The sequence below is a fragment of the Rhamphochromis longiceps genome, linkage group LG7, assembly GCF_057381845.1.
Source record: "Rhamphochromis longiceps isolate RC_006_pf linkage group LG7, R_longiceps_female_GT1.1, whole genome shotgun sequence".
In the NCBI taxonomy this organism is placed as follows: domain Eukaryota; kingdom Metazoa; phylum Chordata; class Actinopteri; order Cichliformes; family Cichlidae; genus Rhamphochromis; species Rhamphochromis longiceps.
In genome coordinates this window covers 59,320,972-59,340,027 of record NC_140563.1, presented here as the reverse complement: position 1 = coordinate 59,340,027, position 19,056 = coordinate 59,320,972, and the positions used below count along the sequence as shown (strand labels likewise).

The following is a 19,056-nucleotide window of genomic DNA, read 5'->3' as shown; positions in this document are numbered from 1 at the left end:
ACTAGTCACCAATTATTTTTGCGATTAGTCAGCTTGAAGTGTTTAAGGTATGTGCTAACTAAAAATAAAGACAAGATGATAGTTTATTAAATTTTAATGAAATTTGCGGGTTGTTTCAGTGAAGTTCAATAAACTCAGCCGTCTGCTCCTTGCTACACAGTAAAAAACAGAGTGTCAATTTTACACTTACAGAGTTGATTTTAACTCTGCTTCAGATAACATTTGGTCCCACTCAAAATTAGAGTAAAATTTACTCTATGGCCAGTGTTAACTTTTTAGTGTTAATTCTACTCAGTTTAGTGTCAAAATTAACAACAAAATGTGTAAAAATATTTAACACTGAGGGTTATTCACACTGTTTAGAGTAATATGATTTCACTTTATAGAGTTATTTTTAGTCCAAGTTCACTCTAGTGTGTAATAATATTTCATTTTCATTATTTTTTCATATTTATCATATGATGCTATATTTCTAAATGGCTGTGATCTATTTTAGTATTAGTATTTATTTATTTATTGTCATTGTCAAGAACAATGAAATTGCGTTTGGGGCTTCCATACAACCCCAAAAAAAGAAGAAAATAATAAATACCCCTTAAAACCCAAGTGTACATATTTAACCCAGTGTGACTCCAATGCAATAAGACAATCCTTAGCAATAATATTCGTAGAAATTCAGACAAAGACCTGAGAAACATGACAAAATACAACTATCTATCCTATATTATGAAAATAACTACAAACATACAGGTTACAGTAACAGCATTTATTAGCATAACAAACTCTTACAAATGACAGTAGCTATGATGCTCACCAGAGAAAGCAATATGGGACCACAAAGAGGGCGTTGTCATTCACTCCATACGACAATTGTATGTCAAAAGGCCTGGGATAATGCAGGCTGTCAACATGAAAGACAACTAAATCTTGCTTTGTCCTGGTCAACTCATAAGCGTGGAAATGTTCATGAAAGGCTACTGTACATAATGGCAAAGTGAGAAGTACCAGTTTCTCATGTATTATCAGAACTGACTCAATCTGGTAAAACACAGGCATTTCAGACACTACTTTGCCACAAATAACCAAATGCGGGCGGTAAACAATACCATTCTGTTTAGCCCAGTTCACTTTCATAACTTGAACTCTATTGGGCAGTTGCATTGCTATTGCAATTCCAGAACCTCCTTTTACCATATCTAAAGACACCATTTTTCCTGGACCAATGTCTAACCGACTAAAGGTTGTTGAAGATTGCCAAATGTATGCCATATAATCCTGGTGTTTTTTGGCCAGCGTTTTGGTGATATTTTTGAATGATTTGAGCTGTTTCTTGAAAAAATTGTGCTTACCTTCATAGCACATGCACCAACTATGAAGTACAAGCCCTATTTTTTTGGATGCAGCGAGGATAATGGATAAGAAAATGGTGCTTTGGTAAAAGTTTTTTCTGGGGATACAACATCTTGAACAGTTTGTGGTGTTCCACAATCAAATGTTTTAAATATACACACATACCTTGAGATAACATAGGAGAAAATACAATGTTAACTATCTGTAGTAATAAAAGTAGTAGGTCCCAATGTTGGTCAGTAGAGGTTACCAAATCTCCAAACATGAGGGGAACATTCCTCAGTAAGCACCATGTCTGAATAGCATTCAGTCCCAGATCATTAGACTCTCCACCTAAATTCACAGCTACTGGCCTATTGTTTTTCTCCATGAATCCATAATCAAAACTTTGTATTCTCAAATTCAGTTCTCCCAATGTAAGATGTTGTTCTTTTAAATACAAAAAAAATAACTTCAGTTCGTACTGGGCCACTCCTTCCAAAACATCATGCATCACATCAACTGAGAAGTTCTCAGTTGTGTGAAAATATGTAGCCACTTCTTGTTCTTCGATAAGCCAGGTCCAAGACAGCTCCAATCAACCAGAACTCTGTTATTATAGTTCCGAATTGGTAGATCTCATTCAATGTCCTCCATCGAGAGTGTCACAAGACACACGACGCAACCGACCATCGAGTATCCGGCAGCAAACGTCTCTGCAGGACAATTAGGCTCTCCCAAGCCTAGGAGTTGTCAGTTCCATTAAGGGACCAGTTGAGCAAATCCATAATTCTTCTTTAGGTTTTTAGAGAGTCTGGGAGACTCTCTTAGGGATAGAGAATACGCGAGACTATACAAAAGACATGAGATGCCAAGCGTGAAAGATAAGGGAGAGGGAGAAGGAGAAAGTGCGACTGCCTTCATCAAGAGCCAAGAGAGAAATTTTGCCCCAGAGACAACAGATGTATCCCCTAATGGGATACATCACTAAAGGTGGTTGAGAATAATGGGGCTAAGGTCCTGAAGGGCTTCCAGACAGGCAGATCTGGTTGGCCACCAACCAGACACAGTGTTGGTTGACAAGGAATAGAAGACCACAGTTGTGATACATGTGGTAGTCCCAAGGGACAGCAACATCAGCCAGAAGGAACACAAGAAAATAGAGAAGTGCCAGGGTTGAGTGAATAACTGAAGCAGATCTGGAAGGTAAAATCCACAGTGTTCCTTAATAATAGAAGAATTGAGGGCTCTAACCCCGAAACTGGAAGATTGGCTCAAGCAGATTTCAGGCACAACAAAGGTCATTATCAAGAATTACACAATTAGTACTGTGCCAAAGCCTCAAACTTCCAGGCATCTGGTAGAGCACCCATGCTTGAGAAACATATCACCCCCCCTCAGAGTGAAAGGGTTTTATTTATTTATTTATTTTTAAAATACTGATTAAGGCATACTAGATGATACATAGCCACCTGCGATGCATCTACTGAGCTGACAATGTGGCCAGACTAAAAGTAGTCACCCAACCAAGAGCACAACTGCCCCAACTCACTCACAATGTCTCATCAGAGGAGACGTATACAAATGTAAACACTGCGCTATGCACCATCCCTATTAACAGTATCACTGAAACCAGTGAGTGCATATATACCACTGCGACAATAATCCTTGAAATACTTATTACGTATAAGATCTATAATGCATTTAAAGGAAGACACCTTTGAAGAAGAAGGCTTAGAATTAAAATAGAATGGAATAGAATAGCTTCTCCGCGAATTGGTACCTGCTGGTGCTGGAGGGGTTTGTGTGTCCCAGGGATCCCAGGGGCTATGTTGTCTGGAGGCCTTTGCCGCTTGGTAGGGTCTCCCATGGCAAATTGGTTCTGGGTGAGGGACCAGACAAAGAGGGATTTAGAAGAGTAGAACATCAAGGAACAGTTCACTCTGCCCCGGATAGGGTGCCCCACCCTGGAGCCAGGCCTCATCTCATAAGCAATGCCAGCCCATCCTTATTTAGGCAATCTCAAAGAAGTTCCTCCAGATGTAATGGTCTTCTGGCATGGCCTTTGGTCTATAGTTTACCTCACAGATTTTCACTGGGATTGATTTGAATTCAGTTAAATTCAACTCAATTTTATTTACACAGTTGGTCAGCGTTTTAGAACACCCCAATTTTTCCAGTTATTTACTACAATTCAAGTTGTTCTAGTCCAATAAATAGTTTAAAATGATACAAAGGTTAACTGCCACAGGTAAAAAAACAACAACAAACCCAAAAGGTAAGGTTACCCAAAAACTTTTTCACGGAACTCAAAATGGGTTAACAATTTAAAGCTGTTCTGCAACAATGGAGGTTGATCAAGCCTTGAAAGGCTTCGCCCCAAGTCCAGCACCCTGAGACTGCACACTAAGTGGAAAGGAGGCCAAGGACTAGTGAGTGTCAGAGCCATTATCACTATCCAGGGTGAAAAAACAAAATGCATGAGTACATCTGGAAGATGGCTGCAACTCATCGTGTGCTTAGTAAATGCCCCGGGCAACAGAAACCTGAGGAAGAACAGAAACTGCCCTGCACAGCATGCACTACCAATAGACAGGAAAGGTGGCTGATATAGAAAATTCTTACCAATGGTTGGAGAAGGTTGGACTGAAAGATGGCTCAGACGCATGACTCATGGCAGCAATGGGAACAAGCTCTAAGCACAAGATCTATAGAGACAGGATCCCCAGATGCAGGGTCAAAGATGACCCTGAAACAATCTGGCATATAAATATAGGGTGCAAGATTGTTTCAGACAGGGCATACAGGAACATCTGTGCTGAGTATGGCTGTGTAAAGGTGGTGAGAATGACAAAAGTAAGATCTTGTGAGACCAGATGCAGATGGAGAAACTAGTAGTTGACTAACCAACCAGACATAGCAGTGGTGGATAAGCAGAGGAAAAAGGCCGTAGTGATAGATACAAAGTGATAGCAACTAGGGCTGGGCCATCTTATACTGTTCACAGTAATACCAGTACAATGTTAGGCAACGATAAGAAAATGAAGTATCGCAATGGAATATGGATAAAACGTGCATGCACAGTGCCTTTCTTTCCATACGCACATGGCCGAAAAAGCATAGCGGCAGCGGAGAATGAGAAGGGAGAAAGCGCATCGTTGAGTGAAACGGATGAGCCAGAATGGCTTTGTAAAAATGGTGCCACTTCAGTGGTGTAGAACTGGTTTGGTGTTTGTCCGTCAGATACCCACCAAAGCACTTTTTTTTTTTTTTTTTGGTAGAACATGCAAGCGTTATTGCCGTATTTGTTGGACTAAGGCGTTCGTAAATCTGGGAGTAATCTGGGTCCTAAACAGTGTTGCCAATTTAGCGACTTTGTCGCTATATTTAGCGAGTTTTCAGACCCCTTAGCGACTTTTTTTCTAAAAAAAGCGACTTTTTTTCTAAAAAAAGTCGCTAAAAAAAGACGTGAAAGCGCGTATCGCTTTTACTTTCAACAAGCAGCGGGTGCTGCAACGCAGTCAGTTCTTCTTTTACTCTTATGCTGTTTTGTGGATCACAAGGTTTAAAACTACTTATAAACACACACACACACAAAGTAACTCCACCAGAGTGCCTATTTCAGGTCACTTTTGCCGGTCCAAGCCCGGGTAAAGGAGCAGGGTTGGAATTGTGACATTAAAAAAAAAAAAATTGCTAAAAGAAATTTAATTTGTAGTTCTAAATAAACTCTAAATGCATTTAGAACGTTTTTTACTCACTTTGTGTCTCTTCCACGATGTTATTTCTCTCTCCAACAACATAGGTTACAATTAGATTAGCATGACCAATTATGCAAATTAGGTGATGACGTCATTTAGCGACTTCTAGCGACTTTTAGGACAACCAATAGCGATTTTCCGTACTGAGGAGTTGGCAACACTGGTCCTAAACTCCATCCCTTTCAAGTCCCAAAGTCAAACAAACACTGCAGCATCACTGAGAGTTAAAAACTGTCTAAATTCTTTCATCTTTAATAAAACGATCAGCATTGCTGCTTTGCCAGGTGTAACTATGAAGTTTAACATCCAGGCATCCATGAAAACAGAATTTATTACATTTAACGGAGTTAGAAGTTAGCGGAAGTTAGCTCGCTACCTAAGCATGATATAGCATGTTCTGACTGAGAGATTTCTGAAAAAATTCAAATGTACAGCTCTGCTATCACTTCCAACATAAATGAAGACAGAAAACTAAACAGCAGTGATGTTTTTAAGGTTACTGAAGTTGGGCTAGGTGGTATATAATGATGTGCTGCGTGATCGCTAGTGACACAGCTATGTTAGCATAACATAAACAGTGAAGCTAGAGGATGAACGCTAACGCTTTTCCACTCGATAAAAGTTAACGTGAAGGTTCCTGATGGTTAGAGACAAATGCAATCGCATGGCAGGATGCTGTAAACGGACCAAACTTCAGTTAGGAGAACAACTGAGATAATCCATCCACAATACAAGGTTAGTCATTAATATACTGCAACAACATGGGAATAGAGCAGCTGTGATAGAATACAGCATTAATGAATCAAAGGTACAGAAGTGGAGGAAACAAGAAGAATGAGTTGAATGAAGTTTGATTTATCTGACTGCTTTGTTTCACTTAATGTGTCTTATAATCCCGTGCACCTTATAGTCCGAAAAATACATATTTGATTTTTTTATTTGGCACACTGCAGTTTAATGTTGCAAAGCACCTCTTTTTAACTTCAGTGGATATTATACATGGTTATGCTCAGGATATCTCAGCCCATTTCTACTGGAAATGCCTTTTGGTTAAACTTTCAGCAAGGAATTTGCATTTGCACTGTTACATTTCTATATAGCTTTAATGCATCTAAAAAACGGCTGCTTGTTTAAGTGAAAATAAACGGATGGCATTTTTTTTTGTTGTGGAGTTGTATTTTGTCTCACATCAATTATATCGTTAGTTATATCGTTATCGCAAATTTTCAAAAATATATCGTGATAAATATTTTTGGCCATATCGCCCTGCTCTAATAGCAACTAGGGCTGGGCGATATGACCCAAAATTCATATCTCGATATTTTTTACCTGGACGGCGATATAAGATATATATCTCGATTTTTTTTTTTTTTTTAAGCCATAAAGTAAGAACAAAAAGAGAGTTCTTAGTAGAGATGGACCGATCCGATATTACGTATTGGTATCGGTCCGATACTGACCTAAATTACTGGATCGGATATCGGAGAAAAATAAAAAATGTAATCCAATCCATTAAATATCACGAAAGCACCTCACAAAACTTGCAACACGCCGTAACTCACCTCAGAACGTTAGCACGTCGGAGCAGTATGCATCACGTGATAGAGCGGCTGTGGCATGCGGGACCTGTCGGTGGTCTGGATAGCATGTGGAGCTTCGCTAGCAACCCGGCATTTCATCTCCGACAAAGTTATCCCCGAGAGAAGTAAAGCAAGTGTGTAAGTCCATCTCTGAATGTTTGTAAAGCATTCCTGCGTTAAGCTTAACAAACGACTGCCTCTTCTTGCTGCTACTTCAATCATGAAACTGCTTAACGATCAGCTGATCGGCTTTTCTGTCGGGAGTACGTCTCTCTTGTTTGCTTTTGGCCCACTTTGCACCAGAAAGAGGAAACCAGCGGCTGAACAACAGCAGCACGTTTAAGCTCTATTAGCTGTTGTTAGAATTTATTTAATATTACTTTCTACTCGAGGATCTTTTTCTACATAGCTGACGGCTGGTAACTGTGCAGGGGCGGATCTAGCAAAGTTTAGCCAGGGGGGCCGATAGGGCATTAACAGGGAAAAGGGGGCACAAAGACATACTTTTCTTTCTTATTCTCATTTAAAATGTCTAGCTTTTAATAAATAATTATCTGACACCCAAAGTTTTAATTTGATGCAAAATGAATAGAAGTCCATTACTGTATATAGTAACTATTAAGTCTAATATATATATATATATATATATATATATATATATATATATATATATATATATCTATCCTAGTAAGCTATAGTACTTTTTCCTTTGTGAAGGTACCATCTGTGCAGTCTGCAATTTTGTTGAAGAAAGATGTTGAATCTATTTAATATTTCTTGAAAAATAATTGATTTCTGTGCATTTTTTTTTCCACACTGCATCAAATTAAGGTTGATTACGTCGATTAAGCATCATGAGGTGGAGCGTGAGGGGTGGTTCCCTATTTTTTATTTATTTATTTTTGTTGTTGCTGGGAGTTGGAACCCTATTAGTTAGGTTGCTTAATATATATGCTAAGTACTCTTTAAAATACCAGAATAGGGAGGATGGTGTAGGTTTAAGAATATTAGATTGATCAGTATTGCTGAACTATGAAAGATTTTTTTTGGATACAGGTATAACAGAATAGCTTTAGTGTAGTTGTTGTTTTAAACTTGAGTATGAACTTATACAAAATGCAGCAAGATATTTAAAAAACAGTTTTGTTGATTTAAAAAACACTATATCGGATTCATATCGGTATCGGCAGATATCCAAATTTATGATATCGGTATCGGTATCGGACATAAAAAAGTGGTATCGTGCCATCTCTAGTTCTTAGTCAAAGCTGTGTCCCAGATGTCACACAGGCACTTTTATTAACATAGAGCATAGATGTACATAAGATTTACTCAAAAATAAATTATGAGCATTTATTAAATAATCATGCTCCATAAATAAAAGAAAACAATGTTGTTTTTGTGCATAACAAAAAGCTCACAATTGTGCAGTCAAAATGTAAACTAAAAGACGCTGAGCATAGTAACAAAGACAGATTTCACAGCTGCTCTGTTCCCAACTTCTACTGTGTGACTGACAGCATTGAGTTTGAAATCCTCTTCGTAACCACGTCTCTTAACAGGTGCCATTTATAGTCCTTATACACAGTAGGGTAATATTACGTTGAAGCACAGTACGTATCACTCCGCGAAGGCTCCTCGGTAGCCGTAATGCTCTGACAATCCATCAAGCGGTGCAGCACCGTAGCTTACCAAAGTCGTACTAAAACATTTTTGACAGATTGCTGAGCGCTGTGTACCACATAAAATCGGTTCGCGGCCATCAAGCACAAACAGAATTCATACATAAGGCGCGCTGTCAACTTTTGAGAAAATGCAAGGATTTTAGGCTGTGCAGCGCCTCTGGGCTGCATGGCGTTAGCGTGGTTAGCTCGTTAGCGTGGTTAGCTAGCTAACACGTTGACGGCGTCCAGCCCCACGCACGGGGCGATGTGCAGTAACCCTGACATGGCAAATCTCCGTTAACATCTTGTTGCTTCCTGCAGGTGAAGCGATGGGGGAGGAGGGGGAGCTGTGTTCAGTGAAGGAGGGGCGAGGCCGAGTAACGTTGCGTAAAGACAAAAGTGGACGAAAGAGAGGCAAACTTGCGGCTCCACAAGTATAATTATAACGTAACATAGACTATATCGATATAAAGGATATTGTCACACCTTATATCTCGTATAAAAATATATCGATATTTTTTAAAAACTCGATATATCGCCCAGCCCTAATAGCAACATCAAGAAGAAGTAACACAAGAAGTTCGAGAGATGTGGAGTGTTAAAACAACATTGGTCCCCATGAGCACAGTGACCTCTGTGGGGCAGTGACCCCCCAAACTAGGTGAGTGGCTTCAGCAGACCCCAGAGTGCAGTCCTAGATACTAGTCAGGGTCCTGTCTAGTAGAGGCTCTAAGACTGCGCTTTCCTGGACGGAAATCTTGGATATCCCTCCTGGGATCTGCTGAAGCCAAGGGGTATTAACTAGTGTGTGTGTACGTGTTTGTTTATTTGTTTTCTCCATTTAGGACTCATTGATGTCATTGTTTTCCTTAATATTTCAGTCGGACACTTACCTTTGCATGGCATTTCCAGTTCCAACTAGGCAAGATGCATATATTGGTGAGTTTTATCTTTTATTAATTTATTATATATTATAAAACCTACAGTGATTGGCAATTACAGAAAAAAATGGTTCTAGCTGACCTATAAGCTGGATACAAAGTAATAATGACAAGTTCAATTTATATCAACAGTTGAAATGGAAATTTTAAAGGCATCATTGCTATCACATGGTGTCACCATGATTACCTTTTGTATATCTCCTGTGTAAATTTCTTTTCACAATATAATATTTTATTAATTTCACTAAAAAAATTTGATAAAATTTCATATTTTGAAACATTTTTCAGGGAACTAAGTCATTGCTAGCTTTAAATTAATTAGAGGGTGGTGATGATCTTTCTCCAATTGACCAGTCTGATGTATTTTCAAAGAATCAGGCTGTTAGTCGATAAGGCGATTTGTTATGTGTGAACTTCACTGTCAATTTGAAGTTGAAATTTTTAACCAGTGTTTTTCTCTTCAGTGGACTTCATACCTCTTGCCAGTATGGATACAGTCCATCACATGCTGCTGTTTGGCTGTCAGACCCCTGTGTCCACCAACAGCTTTTGGTAATGCCCAACTTTAAATTAATTTTGTTAGTGTTTTTGTTGTTAGGAAAAAAGCCAGGACCCAGCAACAAAAAAAAGGACCTTGCGTAAGAAGTGCAAGTTAAGCCTCTTTTTTATTATTACCTACTCGAATAGATTTGCCACAGTTCTCCATGCTTTTCAGGGGTTTCTATTAGGTCATAGTACCAGGTACTGAAATACTATCTGCTCAGCTGGGTTTTTAAAGTGATCAGAGCAGGTACTAAAATGTGACGTCGTCAGACTGCATGCCACCAATTGGCTGGTCAGTGTCGCCACTTAATGAGTCACGAGAGCATCTTATTCATGAAAAATCAAAACCACCATTTTTGAAACCCAGCAACAGTTGTAATGGAAAAAACTGTAATCTTAGACTATATTCTTATTTAAATACTTAACCATTATTAAAATAATGGCTAGCTGTGAACATCAGCACAGATCAAATCTAGTTTTGTTTAGTGCACCAATAATAGCTTTTTATTTTAGTTACCCACAACCACTGACTGTGGAAATGTAAATGCAGCATAAAAAAATGACTTAAGCAAGCATCATCTTCAAATGTAATATGAATCCCAAACTTGCACCTAGCTCTCACAGGCCTGCCATTTCTCTGCCCATTGGCACGAGAGTAGTACCCCTTCTAGCTGTATATGCACCACCAGCAAGGGAGTGGTCTCTGTGTCCCCCTTTGGGCACCTAGAGGCACCCGACCCTCAGAATGAGGAAGCCTCAGTCCCTAAAGGGGCTCCACTGGCAGGGATACGCTATTTTACCTGATATGTTTCCACCTAAGAGGCCCCACTTAAGCTCTATTCAGGTTGTCAGTCCAAGAGGTCTCTCAAGCACAAAAACTTTCTCTCTCTGCACACAAAAGTATTTTTTTTACTGTCTCAGGTATAACTCCCAGTTAGCATGTTAGATGTTCAAGGTACCATGTCAGTTGTTTTCATTATTGTATTTCATTGCTGTTCACCAAGAAGGTGACTCCAACAATGTTCAAATGTTACAATCAATAAAAAATGAGTATTCTTCTTAAATAATTGTAAATTCTCAGCCTGCAGGCCAAATGAGCCAGGTTAGGCAGGTGATACCTTTCCCTGCAGACACAGTGACAATGCCTCACCTACAGTGTTGCATGTCAGCTGGTAGCTCAGCCCCTCCTCAGTAGCACGCTTGTGCCCCTTTCTGTGAGTGATGACAACTGTTGCTGGTTCAGGCTTCCCCGTTTCCACAGAATTGTAAACATTACTGTGAGAAACCCTTTAGCAGTGATTAGGTTTTTCAGCATTAATGTGAGATTTCTAATTTTTGAGATGTTGTACAAATGGAAGAAAGCTCTCTTACATATTTGTCTCATATGCACACTTTTTAAAAAAAAATTTATACCCTAGGTGCATCTATTAAGAACCTGTGTGCACAGGATTTTTAACATAAATTATGTTTTTAGTGTTAAACTGTAATTATTCTTGTTATCCATGAATTTTTAAATGTTACTATTTCCAAAAATAGCAAGGAAAAAGTAGTAAAGCATATGATGCCAAATTATAGTTATTCTCAGAGAAATCCTGTGTGCTGGCTCAAATTTGGGTATAAAAACTAGACTTCACTCTGTGTCAAGACTTTGCCTTAAAAAACTAAGAAATTAATGTTTTTATTTTAAGTAAGTTTTTGACAGATTGATAACATTTTCCTATCTTTATGACAGGTGCTCTAATAAAATGAACTGTAGATCAATTGAGTCCTTGGCTTGAATATTTTTTCAAATAACTAAACTAAACCTTGTTACTAATTCTGACAATGTAGTTTCATCCTGGTAGTTATATACCGTCTATGACTTCAAAGTGAAAATGCTTAGCAGTGGTTTTGACTGCTGTTTTTGCTTAAGGTACATATGAAAAGCAACATGTATTCACAAACTAAAAAACATACAAATTCTATTGGACAATTTTCTATTAGGTTATGTCTTTCTTAATGTCACTGTAAATTTACCTTATAGCTACACTGAATACATAATGTATGCTGACTGCAAGCAGATGCTGCAAGATCCAATGAGAGAGAGGCAAAGCTTAGTTATTTTTGAAGTGTGCAGTAAAGAGATGGTGGATATACTGGACAAAAATTCTTGAATATGTTGCATGAATATGAATTTGATAAGCAGAAGAAAAAGCAGAAGAACACAGAGAAGTTTTGAATGGATGTACTGAAGGAGGATATGTAGAAGGTTGGTGTGGGAGGGGGATGCTAGACATATGCCATGATGAGATGGAGCCTGGTCATTCACTGTGGCGACCCGAAAGGGTGCAGCTGATGCAACATGGTTCTTTTGATTTGATGCTATACAACTGTAATTTGGCCGTAGAATTGCTCAATGACAAATGGTCAACCTGTCCTTGACTTAGTCTTACTATTGAGTTCTTAATGACAAATATTCTCGTATTGTAATATTTGTAATATTATTTGCTTGTGCGTTTGTCTTTCGTTATGTAAATGCCTCTATATGCTTGCTCCACAGCAAATGGCTAAACTGGAGATAGTTGTTTGTTTTGTTCTGTAACTGCCTTTGGGATTCACTGTTTTGTGGTAATTCATTAAGGGACTGTGGCAGTGTGCAAGGCACTTGTGAGGATGAAGCAGCAATTATGTATGCCTGGGCTCGAAATGCACCACCTACCAAATTACCCAAAGGTATGTCTATGACTTTTTCTGTATTGAACTGCTGCAGTGAAAGGGGGTGGAGTTTTATTTTTGACATTTATGTTAAAAGAAGAATCTGTAGGTTTTATGTATAATATTGTTATGTAGTGTATGCTACTCATTTTTTTCCCTCTTCTTCTTTTACTGTTTATATTCATGAGGTCTTATGTCCATTGTTAACCACTATTCTCTGTATTTTATCAGATGTTGGCTTTAAAGTTGGAAGAAGTTCAGGAATGTCCTACTTTGTACTGCAGATTCATTACGGAGATATTAGTGCTTTCAAAGGTGAGTCCTTTTGAAACATAAATATAATGTAATAAAAAATATATATTATGTGCTCAAATTAAGCAGCTCAAATTAAAGCAGCAGTAATTCAGTAAAAATCTGGAAAGATCCAGAGTTTGAAAAGTAATTTTAAATACTACACTAAGACCATTCACCTCTGAAATAAAATGTTGCAATCTTTTATACCAAGTGCAATAACTTCTTCTAGTGTAGTGTAGTGTATATATCATTTCTGATATTTCTTTTTTTGTTTTTATTGAGCATCAACAATGTAGTACAAAGACATAGATATAGCAAGGCCACAATGCTCCTTTATATATATACTCCACCCCAAGAACATATTGGACACTGATCCAGAAGGAAAAAGAAATTAAAATAAATAAATGAATAAAGTGAATTTAAATGAGGTACAAGGAAGTTCACCATTTTTGAAGATGTGCCCTTAAAGGGGAATAGTTTACACAAAATGAATCCCAATCACACAGAAAAAAAAAAAAAGGATTTACGGCAGCTGTCAAGCATCTTTCAGGTGGATATGGTTTTAATTTACTCTAAATGTTTTAGCAATGTATCCCAAACAGCAAAGAATCTCTCCTTCGACCCCTTGAGAGCGTACTTTATCTTTTCCAACTGTATAAATTGTGTCAGGTCACTAAACCACAAAGCCGCTTTGGGTGGCTTTTTTGACTTCCAATGCAAAAGTATCCTTCTGCGTGCAAGCAGTGTAGTGAAAGTGATTATGTTTTTATGGCTCTTCCTTAGTGTTCTATATCCTCTCTCTGTGACACCAAATATGCCCATAACTGCATTGGGTTGAAGCTCAACATTCAATGCCTCGGACAATGTTTTGAAAATTGTTGACCAGTAGGCTTTTAAAGTTGGACATGACCAAAACATATGTGTTAAATCGGCAGAGGGATTTCTACATCTCTCACAGCATCTCTATGTTTGGAAATATTTTGGCTAGTCTTGCCTTGGAGTAATGAATGCGGTGTAGAATCCTGAACTGCATGATGTTTAATTAATTTGGCACAGAAAGTGCTGTTGTTTACTCTTAAAAGGGCGCTCTCCCAGGTCTCCTCCTCCAAAACCATCCCCAGCTCATTCTCCCAGTCTGCTTTGATCTTTGGCATTGTTATATTCTGAAAGGAGGCTATACAATTACTAATTCTTGAGATTAGGCCTTTAGGCTTAAATGTCAGTTTCAACAGATCATCTAGAGCAGTAAGTGGAGTTATATTTGGAAAGTCAGGGTTGTGATGCTGAAGGAAGTGACAAACTTGGAAGTATCTAAATAAGCTGGGCCGAGGGAGGTCAAATTTGTGTGATAAATCCTGAAAACTTGCCAAGACACCGTCTATATTAGATTAGATTAGATTAAACTTTATTAATCCCTCGGGTGGGTTCCTCCGGGAAATTCAGTTTCCAGTAGCAAAGCACCGACAGAAGTTGCATGTTACAGATACATTAAGGGGAATGAGAGTAAGGATATAAGCATAAATACACCATATATACACATATACACATATATAGATACAGAATATACAATATGGATAAATAGGATTGCTCATTTGAGTGAGTATATTGCACAGTGATTATTGCACAGTCAAATATAAGAAAAAAGACAAAACAAAAACAAATATTGCAAATATTGCACAGTGTAGAAAAGCACCTACAGCTCAGTTGTTCCCGCCCTCCCTTGTCCCCCTGTTTCTCCTCCCTCTCCCCTCCAGTGAGGAGTTAAACAGTTTGATGGCGTGTGGGACAAAGGAGTTTTTAAGTCTGTTGGTTTTTGACTTTGGGAGAAGCAGCCTGTTGCTGAATAGGCTCCTCTGATTGTTTACGACCGTGTGCAGAGGATGCCCAGCATTGTTCATAATGTCCAGCAGTTTCTTTAGTGTCCTTTTCTCTACCACTGTCACCAGAGTGTCCAGCTTCATGCCGACCACAGAGCCAGCCTTCCTGATCAGTTTCTCTAGCCTGCATGAGTCCTTCTTTGCTGTGCTGCTCCCCCAGCACACCACAGCATAGAAAAGTACTCCAGCAACCACTGACTGGTAAAACATCCTCAGGAGCTTCCTGCAGATGTTAAAAGACCTCAGCCTCCTGAGGAAGTACAGTCGGCTTTGGCCTTTTTTATACAGGTGCTCTGTGTTGCATGACCAGTCCAGTTTGTTGTCCACCCACAGCCCGAGGTACTTGTATGTGTTGACCACCTCCACCTCCTCCCCCTCTATCTGAACTGGCAGTGGACCTGGTCTGGACCTCCCGAAATCCACAACCAGTTCCTTAGTCTTTGAGGTGTTGAGTTGCAGGTGGTTTGTGTGACTCCATGCGACAAAGTTCCTCACCAGACTCCTGTACTCCTCTTCCTGATCATCCCAGATACACCCCATGATGGCCGTGTCGTCTGCAAACTTCTGAATGTGGCATAATTCAGAGTTGTAGCAGAAGTCAGAGGTGTACAGGGTGAAGAGGGGACAGCACAGTTCCCTGTGGTGCTCCTGTGCTGCTGACCACTGTGTCAGACGTGATGTCCTTCAGCCTGACGTACTGTGGTCTGTCGGTGAGGTAGTCGGAGATCCAAGCCACCAGGCAGGGGTCCACCTCCATCCTGTTCAGTTTTTCCTGAAGCATACAGGGCCGGATGGTATTAAAGGCACTGGAGAAGTCAAGAAACAGGATCCTGATCGTGCCTTTTCCCCCCATCCAGGTGTGAGTGGGCTCTGTGTAGGAGGTACAGGATGGCATCCTCCACTCCGACACCCGCCTTGTATGCAAACTGTAGTGGGTCCTGGGCATGTTGTACCTGTGGTCGGAGGAGGTTGAGGAAGAGCCGCTCTAGAGTCTTCATAAGATGTGACGTCAGTGCCACCGGTCGGAAGTCATTCAGCTCATTGGGCCGGTTCCTTTTGGGGACCGGGACGATGCAGGATGTCTTCCATAGGGCGGGCACGCTCCCCAGTCGCAGACTGAGATTGAAGACTCGTTGTAGCGGCTCCCCAAGTTCAGCAGCACATGCCTTTAGCATCCTAGGACACACCTTGTCTGGGCCTGCTGCCTTTCTGGGGCGAAGCTTCCTCAGTTGTCTCCTGACAAGGCTCTAAGAGAGGTGGCGATGCAAGATGCCGCTTCAATTTGGCACCAGTCTTCATCAGGGGTATTGAGCCAGTATATGATTTTTTTTGAACATTTGAGGACCAATAGTAATGGCGGAAATTTGGAAGTCCTAAGCCGCCTAGGTCTTTAGGCCTCTGTAACTGATCCAGACATATTCTTGGTTTTTCCCCATCCCATATAAATGAGATAGAATAGAATAGAATTCAACTTTATTGTCATTGCACATGCACAGGTACAGGGCAATGAAATGCAGTTTGCATCCATCCAAAAGTGCTTTAGTGATATAGATATATTACAATATATATTAACAATAATATAGATATGTAAGTATATTACAGAAATGGGTCTATTATGGTATGTATAATGGTATGTATATGGTAAGAGATCAGAGCTTTATCAATAGATTTAAAAAATGATTTTGGAAGGTAAAGTGGGATACACTGAAAAAGATAAAGAAACTTTGGGAGTATATTCATTTTTATACAATTTACCTTCCCTGCCAACGACAAATGAAGTGGCTTCCATTTCTTTAAGTCTGATTTGACCTTTTCAAATAACGGACAGAAATTTTCTTCATAGAGATTATGCAGATCTCTTGTTATATTTATGCCTAGGTATTTGAAGCCATTTTTGGCTGTTTTGAAAGGTGCAGCACTATTCTGTATTTGAAGAGCCAGATCGTTAACAGGATAACATTCGCTTTTACTGAAGTTCAGTTTGTACCCAGAGAAGGAGCCAAAGCTGCTTAAGGTGTGAATAATATCGGGGACAGATGAAACAGGATCAGATACATACATTAACAGATCATCTGCATAAAGGGACACTCTATGCTCTTTATCCATCCTATGGATACCCGCAATTGATGGCAAGGTTTTGAGTGTAATAGAGAGGGGCTCTATGGCCAGGGCGAATAACAATGGACTTATTGGACAGCCCTGACGGGTACCCCTTGTCAACTTAAAATAACGTGAACATTTACCATTTATGATTATAGAGGCTTTGGGTGATGTATATAAAAGTCATTTCTGATATTTCTAACATTAGTTTTCTGTTGTTTTTCAACCAAACACACAGTTGTAGGTTCTCTACATTTAACCTTTGGTGAATCTCTCAAACCTAAATACAGTATTGTACAAAAGTCTTGAGTCACCAGTCATTTCTTAATATTTTGCTAGGAAATGGGGAGTAGGTGCACATAACACCGTTTTGTGCTGCCTGTCTGCTGACGGCCTCCTATAACATGCTTCAGCTTCACTCTACATGGATGCCTTTGCCTTTCTGCACGCCTTCCTATCTGAAGAACTATAAAATTTTCCTACTTGTATAGTTAAATAAATATCTACTATATTACCCAAAATGATTTATCATTAGTGGACAATGACAGTAGGTGCAGGATTTGTTTTAGAACCATTCCTTTAGCAAAAGAAGCAAGGAAACACTTCACTACACATAACACTTCATTACTGGCAAATTGTACATAAATGATCAAAAATAAAAATATTATTTTGCATAAAAATGTTCCCCATGGATTAACATTTCTCCTCAACATGTTTAGGACTGAGCTTAAACATTTCATACTTTCTTTAATTTACAGTAAATGCATCAGATTGTATAAAATTTGTCATGAGAGGACCACATATCTTTTGGGAAAAAAATCAGCTGTTAAGAACTTAGAAAAACAGATTTTAAAAAAGTATTAAAATATATAGTTTATAAAGTTTTTATATCTACAAGAGACAAGGCAAAACTGTTGGTTAAACGGTGCACATTTGCTCAACCAAGTGATTTCTCAGAGATGCTATTCTTAAAGTTTTAGCTGAGCTTCCACTTGCCAGTTTTATTAAACTGGATTTGACACCTTCTCTTCTTTATGAAGGCTTTCCTTGCTAACTTGCTAAAGGAGTTATTACAAACTTTCACGCACTACAGTCCATCTTCTCTATGTCACACAAGTTGTATCTAACTTGGGTACCACCTAAATTTGGTAAAAATTTGTCAACTTTCTTGAACACTGGCCTTCACCTATTAGCCTCTGGCCTTCTAGCCTGGGCTGATCAATTTGAGCTAACCAAGCAAGCCAAGGAAACTGCTGTTCTGTGTCACTTGTTCATTGACTTCAATGGGCCACTATTTTTAATTATTGATATTAATAATATTGGGCCATTGATATTATTAATATTGGCTATTTATTGATCCCTCTCTATCAACATTTATAACAACCAATAAATAAAAATTTATAAAGTAAACAAAAGTGTTGATTTTGCATATTTGTCCACCAGATGGTGCACTGCAATTTGCCAGTTGCAGCACCTGTGTTTGAAATGCCAAAAACACACCAGCTGATATGAGCAGAGTAGTGCAGCGCATGAATGAGTAAATAAAGGACTTCACATAATGAGTGTTTGTTTATGTTTTGTGTTGGAAAGAAAAAGAAATTGTCTGATACATTAGAAGATCAGATTTTTAAAACACCAAACATCAGTATCTTCTCCAAAATCTACATTGGTTAGGCTCTGATCATTTATGTTAATCGCAGCGTAACTGTATAAATATCATAGTCCCCTCTTATTTGCCTGTTGCAGATCACCATAGAGATTGCTCAGGACTTACTTTAAGAATGACTTCTAGGCCGTAAGTAATGAGTTAAATATATCAACTTTTCAGTTAATAATGAAACAAAATAAATTAGAAGATGTTTTAACAGTTGTTTCTTCAAGACTGCTTTCTGGTTGAGAACATCAAAGAATATAAACATTGATAACCTGAAAATAAACTTTTTTGTTTTTGTCCTTCTGTTGGACTTCTAAAAAGGCAGCCATTCATTGCTGGCATATATTTGCTCATGTCTGTGGACACAGTTATCCTTCCAGGACAAAGAGGTATGCTATAAGTCTTTTAACATAGCACAGTCCAACCTGCAGTAAATCGTGTGTTTGTGTGTGACAAAGTCTCATTTACGGGTTTATGTACTTTGTAATATAACAAAACTAACTTGGATAGCGTCTTTATTTGTAAGTAACAAATTGAATAGGTTGATTTTGTTCATCTGGACGTAGCGTTTCGAGAAATGTTTCATCACTCATCCAAGTGACTTCTTCAGCCTCAGCTG

At 38.9% G+C, this 19,056-nt stretch overlaps 1 protein-coding gene across 4 annotated transcripts in view; it reads left to right on the top strand.

Annotated features, from left to right (window-relative positions):
- The window catches only part of pam (peptidylglycine alpha-amidating monooxygenase), a 56,140-nt gene that overhangs the window by 13,561 nt on the left and 23,523 nt on the right, over window positions 1-19,056 (top strand). For all 4 annotated transcript variants that reach the window (XM_085414579.1, XM_085414577.1, XM_085414580.1 and 1 more), the window contains exons 4-9: window positions 9,216-9,273; window positions 9,740-9,827; window positions 12,439-12,530; window positions 12,744-12,827; window positions 18,530-18,578; window positions 18,759-18,826. In XM_085414579.1, coding sequence (XP_085270705.1) covers window positions 9,216-9,273; window positions 9,740-9,827; window positions 12,439-12,530; window positions 12,744-12,827; window positions 18,530-18,578; window positions 18,759-18,826 — 439 coding nt within the window. The remainder of the gene's footprint in view (window positions 1-9,215; window positions 9,274-9,739; window positions 9,828-12,438; window positions 12,531-12,743; window positions 12,828-18,529; window positions 18,579-18,758; window positions 18,827-19,056) is intronic.